We start from the raw sequence: 8,581 nt of genomic DNA on the forward strand, positions 1-8,581 counted from the left end.
ACAAGATTTCTGGATCAGAGCCTGGTAGATCCGGTCTGAACACAGAACTCAAACACAGCAGGCTTTGCTTCAGCAGCAGAACTGAATGGACTGGTGGGGGGGATGAGGGTGGTGGTGGTGGTGGTGGCGGTGGTGGGGGGTGGGGCTGGTGGTGGTTAGGCGGTGTGGGTGGGGTTGGCAGGGGTGGGGTGGGGTGTGGGGGGGGGGGGGGGTGGTGGTGGTGGTGGTGGCAGTGCAGGCGGTGAAGGGGAAGAGGGGGGGGGGGGAGGTGCATGGGAGGAACAGAGAGGGACACGTGAGGTTGCTGAGGGAGCGGGGTATGAATGAGCATAGGAGACAATGAAAGCACATGAAAAGTTCTCTGGCGGAGCGCGGTGTCCTGAAAGGCTAAACCACGCGAACGCGCCTCTCAGAACAGTCTCTTTAAAAGTTACATGACAGGCAATCTTCTGAACGAAAAAAACGTTCGTCATGTCAAAGCCTACTTGCACCAAAAACAAGTTGGGGTCCAAGTGGGGTTCTGCATTCTGTTGAGACCACTTGTGAATCAGTGAGTGATCTGTGAACCCAAACACGGATTCTCCAAACGTGGGCCTGGCATACAGAGCCTCCAGGCTCCAGCGACCCTGGAGCGACTCTGGAGGCTTCCAACTGCGCTGCTAGTCGAGCCTCCGTTCCGAAGAACCACATTCCATCTACTGTCTGTAACTACCTGGTTTGAACACGCCTGCATCTGCATGCACCACCCATCTGCCCAAACCGCATCCCGACTTTAGACACAAGCAGGCGCAACGATAACAGGCCTATTCGTTTCATGTGTGGACACTCGGTCTGGGTCACTTCATTCCTAACTTTGCATACTTACGCTAGACTGGCTCAAATCCATGGTTTCCGAACGCAGCAATAATCTATGGTACGCCTGGCGCACAGAGGGACAGGACATATGTGCAGTAACTTAACTCCCTCACCACTGAAGTTCATGGGTATTCATCCACAATAACCTGCATCTACTGTAACTCACGATGTGCATTATTATACTTTTGATTATCATCTGGAGATCCTTTTTAAGTATAATTGTTGTATCACTATAAAAACAACACTGGTGACGTTAATACAGTGCAGACAAATGCACAAAGTCCACTTAAAAGGATGCATTCAAATAAGCACTCGGCTACATTCTCCCCAAACGCAGCTTGGAGTGGGACTCTCCCGATTCGGCTACAGTAGCAGTAGAGCTCATTTTCCAAACCACTGGTTTGGAGTGATTTGCTCTCTAAAGTTTGTTTGTGGACTTTACCGTTGCAGCCTCAGTCCAACTCTTAATTCTGAACCTCATCCGAGTCTTTTTATGCAAGCCTTACATCGTATGAAAACAGCGGAACTTACCTGAATGGGATCTAGGTCAAATTCTTTTTTTTCTTCGATCGCGCTCCTAAATTGAAAGCTCCATCGAACCTCCGCCCGACACCACGTGACACGGCTTTGCTCTGCAGAACAGACGGCTCCACTTCGGCCTGACGTCACTGGTGCTGAGGAGCCGGGGGAGGAGTGTTCAGCACATTAATTAAAAAAAGGTGGTTTTAGTGGATATGTAGTTAGGCTACATTGCCAAGTCACAATAGTTGTTCCCAGAAATGTGCATATCAGGTGAGACGTTTGAATGTTTTCTTTGTCTATTATGTAGGACTATTGGCATATTGTATATGGTTACTTTGTATCGGGGCTTAAAAAGGGAATGAGTGTCCAATGTTGTGCGTCTCTGATCAGTGAATGATATCCCGACATCTGAGCGCTCTATACTTGACGGAGAGGCCAAACAATGAGAGCGTCGATGTACTCTCTGTCCTCCTCTTAACTGTCTGGAACAGTGTCTTTATACCTTTTGGTGCTAGAAGTGGTTTCAGAGAAGAGGGCTGGGTCGATGCCAGGCAGCCGTGGTGATGAATGTTTCCACGGGTCAGGCCAGATAAATTGGAGACTGAAGCAGAAGACAAAACAAAATAGAATTGCATCCTATTCTGGGAAGATATGTGTGGGAACTTCAGATCACCACCGTGGAAACAGCCGCTCTAAAAACCCTCCGGTATGTCCATCAAGAAACCTATTAATATTATCCTGCTGAAGCTCAAGAAATAAAGATATCATCTCAGATAACATAACATGAATAGCGAAACATTCGCCTTGCCTGAATCTGTCTCTGTTTAATAAACCTAAAATCCCCGTAATAAAATAGAATAAAAAAAATAAAAAAAAACACACACATATATATAGGCCTATATATACATATATTATTATTTTTACATTTATTTTATATATATATATATATATATATATATATATATATACAGAATGTTGTATGCTCAGGGCCATTCTTGAGTGTTTTTTTCACGTATATGAAAAAAACACTCAAGAATGGCCCTGAGCATACAACATTCTGTGGGTTCCAGAGGGAAGAGAGATGAGCGTAACATACAGTAGGATCAGGCTGCAGCAGGGCCCTCGTTGACCAGGGCTAACACACACACCTGAATCACAACCTGTTCTCACTGGCCTCCCTCCCTGTTCCACACCCAGAGCATTATGGCTCAGCCCACACAGCATGGGGTCCAAGGAGGTCGACCCCTTGAAGATCTGTTTTTTTTAATTGTTCCTAAAAGCAAAACTATAATCATTTTTAAATGGCCCATTGCTAGGGCCTTCCTAAAGACGTCCCGTCACTAGGGTCATCGCTAGGGTCCTCCTAAAGACATCCCATCGCTAGAGTTCTCCTAAAGATGGATCGTCGCTAGGGTCCTCCTAAAGATGGACCGTCGCTAGGGTCCTCCTAAAGATGGATCGTCGCTAGGGTCCTCCTAAAGATGGACCGTCGCTAGGGTCCTCCTAAAGATGGATCGTCGCTAGGGTCCTCCTAAAGATGGACCGTCGCTAGGGTCCTCCTAAAGATGGACCGTCGCTAGGGTCCTCCTAAAGATGGACCGTCGCTAGGGTCCTCCTAAAGATGGATCGTCGCTAGGGTCCTCCTAAAGATGGACCGTCGCTAGGGTCCTCCTAAAGATGAACCGTCGCTAGGGTCCTCCTAAAGACCGTCGGTATAGGGTCGTCACTAGGGGCTCCTAAAGACCGTCACTAGGGTCCTCCTAAAGATGGAGCGTCGCTAGGGTCCTCCTAAAGACCGTTGCTAGGGTACTCCTAAAGATGGTCCATCACTAGGGTCGTCGCTATGGTCCTCCTAAAGATGTAGCGATGGAGATGGATTGCCCTGAGAACATTGGCCCAGGCTACCTTCCCTGTGTGTGCCCAGTCCAAGGGGCCATGTCATACAATTATATATATATATATAAACTAACTGAACTAACTGTGAATGGACAATTTTAATGTTATTTTCTTTCTAAGGAGTAATCCGGTAGTTTCTAATCGTTTAGTTTGAAATTGTGTGCCCAGTCCAAGGGGCCATGACCCTGGTAGTTTTTGTTTTTATTTATTTCATCTGCACGTCGAGATGCTGAATCCATGGTTGCTTTCTGGAAAGTAAATGACATCATCAACATCACCTTTGTGTAACATATTTCTAAGCAGCAAAATTATTTGTCCAGCCATAGTCCCTGTCCCGCATCAAACATAACCAGTAGCATAATGAGTCATAGCTGTAATATCTGGAACTAGTGTTATTACTATATTGTTGGCACAACTAAATTGCTAAAACCTTTGTATTCTTAATGCCCTGATTTGCTCCCACCCTTGTATTTCCAGTGTGGAAATACAAATGCCAAACAAAGTGCCAAACAAAGAGAAAGTACACACCCTTACATACACACACCCCAAGGAAACCATAAATAAAGCAATAGATTTGAATAAGAGTGAACTTTATTTTCTTAACCATATTTTTTAAATATATTCAAAGGCTTCATCTTGGCACACTGTCCCCTGGGGGGTTGGGGGGTGCTAGCCTGAACGCTGCTATTGAGTGCTGCTGCGTACATGAGCGAAAACCAATAGCTTCCTCCATGTTATCGACCCAGATTACTTCTCAAAAAAAGCCTTTAAAAGCTGAATACAAAGACAGAAAGACAGAAAGACAGGAAGAAGGGAAGACAGGCAGAAAGAGCAAAGGAGGAGAAGTAGAGCAAGTCTTGGTTGCATAATGTTAAATGTTGAACTCCTAATTGATGCAGGATCAATGGAGCCACCATCTAATCACATTGTGTTGTGCTGGTTGATGCTTCCTGCCCATGGCTGCATGCAGGCTGCCTTTGAATTCACACCACTATACACACAGAAATATGAAACAATGAGTTCAAAGGAAGTGTTTATTGTTACACTGTGGGAAATGTGCCCTGTTCTATTTCATAAGTGCGCAGGTGACTGAACACATATAGGAGGAGACTCGGTATTCACACCATTTACAATGCTGCTGTTGAAAATGGCAGCAATTTTAAAAGGATGTGACAAAAGCAATGTAAATATAATATGATGTGACTCAAAAAGAAAGGACAAAGACAAGTTTGGGTGCAAGCCCAGGAATATTTAGCAGGTCCAATTTCAGAGGAAAAGGGAACTCATCTGGATTTCACTTCTAAGGAACTCCATGGACCTTCAGCAGACTTCTGAGAGGAATCATGTGGGAAAGAGAACAAACAAACAAAGCCCAGTGAAGAAGCCCTCCCAAAAACACAGTAGCATATTTGAACACTGATGAAATAAGCGACAGCAGTTTCAGAGTTTCCACCAGATCAGACACATCAGACAGGTGTCCCAACAGCTCCGTGGAGAGATACGCATTTCACCAGCGCACCTCATTGGTTGGAGTTTTGCCACGTCCAGAGCTAAAGTCAGTGTTGACGGTGTTGGGATGTTTCAAAACCTTCTAGAAAGTTCTAGAAAGTCAACCTTTCAAGATAATAATAGATAATTTACATTCACTCTAAATCAGTGAGCAGATCAAATAAAACAATCACAATTGGAGTAACAAAAGAAAAACGTTGCCAATATAATCAGGTTATACAAGGTTAGATTGCATTGGGCAAAATAACAAAAAAACTGAATCAGGAAACGATTTTGCTGAACTTGCCCTTATCCTTAACAATCAAAAGATCTCAAGAGAGAAAAACCTGAGTGCAAAAGAACCTTTTGTGTGGCAGCCGAGTAATGGCTGGGACAGGCAGGGCTGGCAGAGAGGAACGAGGAGCTGAGGAGGGAGATAACAACGCTGGATGTTATGGATGAAGAGGTTCATCAGACCAGGCCTCGGAGGAAACAACCCCCCCCCCCCCCCCCCCCGAAGATGGAAAATGAGAGCCTCAATCGAAAATCCTTCAACTGGATTAATGACAGATGGAGGAGAAAGATCTGACACAGCGATTCAGAGAAAGACCAGGTGGGATAAGATAAATAAAAGGTACAAATGTATTTAAAAACATTTGAGTAATCAGACATTATGTCCACACTTTTGATATTTCAATGATGAGTGTTTTCTGCCTCTGTGATTGTGAGCAAGTAGCTAAACGAAACGGACAGGAGGAAGAACCAAAATACATCTTACAGGCAGATTACAGCTTGATGCACTATACTGGGCTGTCAACAGGGGAGAGAGAGACAGAGAGAAAGGAAATTCAGATGTGCTCAGAGATCATTACTCCAATACTCGGATCAATAATATGGAGAATTCTAGCCTCCTCTTGGGCAAAGGCTCAAATATATTCACTTGGAATGAGAACTTGGAGCAAGGCTGGGTGCTGTTTAGGCTTGGGATTCACTGGTCTGTAGAGTTGTGTATATATTAGAGAGCTTGCACCTTAATCCATTGTGCCTTTGATGTGGATCTGTGTGTGTGTGTGTGTGTGTGCGTGTGTGCGTGTGTGCGTGTGTGCGTGCGTGCGTGCGTGCGTGCGTGCGTGCGTGCGTGCGTGTGCGTGCGTGCTTTAAACAGATACCTTGTTTTGGACACATCCACTTAATATAGTACACCCAACGCTGCAGAAGGTAATAAGAGATTGTGCCTGAATTTACTGCAGGTTGACATTGATGTAGGCCTTACATTTAAATTCCTACGATCCACTTTTATACGGACATTATACCATTTCAATTCCACTATGAATGTTTTATTAACCATTCTGTTGGGGTTGACAATAGCATGTAGGTTGCCTCGAGTGACTGTAGTGAACATGCAGTTTCATACTCCGATCTTTAGGGGGCGCACAGCGTCCTCTCTAAGGTATCGGTCACCATGGGCGGTGGTAGAAGAAGATGGATCTTTGCCTTGTAGTTGTTCTGTTGCAATAAAGAAGTACGGTGTTCTGGTCAACCTGATCACTTATTGTTATTGATCGTCCGTTTATTTAGAAATAAGGAAAAATGATCCTAACAGTAAAACCGCTTCAAGGGAAAGAATGCAACGTACAGGTACGTTAAGGTCTTAAGTCATGCTATAGGAAGCTAAGCTAAGAGCAGCCAGCCTCCCTGCTGGAGGCCAGCTGGCGTTCACACATCATCACCCAGTGTATATGGAATAAGGTTTACCTTGTGGTTACATCATACTATTGGGTCTCAATCTACAAGCTACACAATCAACAGTTTAAACATGCTCCTACACAACTATTAATCCTTTATGATTGGGATGAGGTATGGATAGTTATGCTTCTACATTGGTCGATTTCTGGACCCACTCCATCTTTGTGCTATTACAAGGATTAGTATACAACAGAAATGCCGCACAGCCCTTAATACTCGGACTCTGGTCATGTGTGACAGTTATTAAGGCGTTTTTAAGGTTATTAATTAAATGAATGTTCACTGTAAAGAGAAGACGGTGTAAACAATGCTGAGTTTAATGTCCGTGCTTAACGTGCCGGTTCATAACATCTCGCCAGGTGACCGAAGACGACAAGGTCTCCACAGTGAAGGAACTGGTTTCAGAACGGCTCAACATTCCTGCCAACCAGCAGAGGTTGCTCTACAAAGGGAAAGCTCTCGCAGGTAAATGTTTCTTATCATCCACACTCACATGTGTGTGGAGCGTTGCATGTGTATATCCTTTTTTATAGCTATAAATGTGATGCGCGTTACCTGTAGACTGATGCAAAGGCACTGTTCTCGGCAGACGAACACAGTCTGAGTGACTACGCCATCGGCCCGGACGCTAAGCTGAACCTGGTGGTGCGTCCGGTGGGGGAGCGCACCTCCGCGGCGGGGATGGCCGGTAGCAGCGGCAGCAGCAGTCCACAGGGCGGAGTGTGGCAGACGCTGTCCACCGTCCTGGCGAAGCACTTCAGCCCTGCGGACGCAGCCAAGGTCCACGAGCAGCTCATCAAGGTGAGGCGGTAGAACACAGAGCCACCGTTTGATCCGTTCTTAAGACCCTTAAAGTGCAATGCCACCAAAACCCTTTTCCAGCCTTTGATATCTAGAAAAGGGTTGAACCTGTTTTCCTATGATGAGCCTAAATTCCCTAAATGTGTAGCAGACCTGGATCCGAGCAAGTTCATCAGCTTCACCAGTTTTAATCAAGGCTTTGAGGGTAGCAGTCAATAATGAAGTAGTTATCGTTAAGGTGTAGCGTATATACATTTAGATTTTCTATCTGCCCACCCAAAGTCACCATCTATGATGAATAAAGTACATATCTTAATGCCTCATGACTCGCTTTGTGTTTTACATATGTTGCATAGAAAATAAACAGCAAAACAGTAACTGAATGACTGGATCTTGGCTTTCTCTAGGATTATGAGCGTTCAGTGCGACAACTCAGCCTGGACGACATCGAGCGCCTGGCTGGCCGACTGCTCCACCCGGACAGCGAAGGCATGGACACCTCCTACCTGGACTGAGAGGAGCACGGCGCTCCTGTCCTATGTCTAGTGGGGAGGTGCTCAGTGCTGGGGTGGGGTTGCAGGGGATCAGCCGTTATACAGGCATGGAGATGACGGTGCTGTGGCTGCAGAGAGACTGCAGAAAGTGTGGCACAATCGACTTGATTAGATCGTTCATCACATCACAGACAGAGCGTTCATATTCAAGTCTAAATTACTTTAGAAAACATGCCATCCTCATGTGATCTGTTGTATTTCTTTTCATTTTATTACATCAGCTTTGAGGATTCAATGAAGAGTACCAAAAACATGCAACGTGTTTCTCTTCAACCTTTTCCCTTTAGTTGAGAGGGGACAGCCTCGTGTTGTAGGATATTTATTTGTTTTGTCTGTGTTGGATGATGGATTATTTCATGTGAACACTGTTTGAGAGGGTAATGGTCTGCTTCTATTTGTTTATTAACTGGTGACATTGTATGAATTGTAAATATCATGTTTATACGCAAACATTAAAACAGTAGAATAATCGCTGATGTGATTCCTGCTTTACTGTTGAACATTTTAAAACCAATTAAGAGGACATTAAACCGGTGTAATGGTTAATTATTCATTTAATGTTTTTCCGTACACCGATTAACGTCTTTGAGGTAAACCTCTGCTACCAGGAATGTGCATTATACTTAAGAAAATTGATTTTCCTACAACCAGGGTGTGTGAAGCAGGGCGCCAAAATGCAATAAATAACTTTGGTCGCAACCAATCAGTACAACCCAATG

The 8,581-nt window shown here is 44.8% G+C and overlaps 1 protein-coding gene across 1 annotated transcript; it reads left to right on the forward strand.

Annotated features, from left to right (window-relative positions):
* Positions 1-6,250: 6,250 nt before the first annotated feature.
* On the forward strand, positions 6,251-8,327 carry ubl4a (ubiquitin like 4A). The gene is made up of 4 exons (XM_084468018.1): positions 6,251-6,399; positions 6,867-6,972; positions 7,097-7,308; positions 7,716-8,327. The coding sequence occupies exons 1-4, from the start codon at positions 6,352-6,354 to the stop codon at positions 7,821-7,823; spliced, it is 474 nt and encodes a 157-aa protein (XP_084324144.1). The 5' UTR covers positions 6,251-6,351; the 3' UTR covers positions 7,824-8,327.
* Positions 8,328-8,581: the final 254 nt, after the last annotated feature.

The sequence above is a fragment of the Micromesistius poutassou genome (assembly GCF_964030765.1).
Source record: "Micromesistius poutassou genome assembly, chromosome: 5".
Classification (NCBI taxonomy): domain Eukaryota; kingdom Metazoa; phylum Chordata; class Actinopteri; order Gadiformes; family Gadidae; genus Micromesistius; species Micromesistius poutassou.

Coding starts and splice junctions, on each gene's coding strand:
- ubl4a (XM_084468018.1), top strand. CDS start 6,352: ATGATCCTAACAGTAAAACCGCTTCAAGGGAAAGAATGCAACGTACAG. Junction 6,400..6,866: donor GGAAAGAATGCAACGTACAG/GTACGTTAAGGT, acceptor ACATCTCGCCAG/GTGACCGAAGACGACAAGGT. Junction 6,973..7,096: donor CAAAGGGAAAGCTCTCGCAG/GTAAATGTTTCT, acceptor TGTTCTCGGCAG/ACGAACACAGTCTGAGTGAC.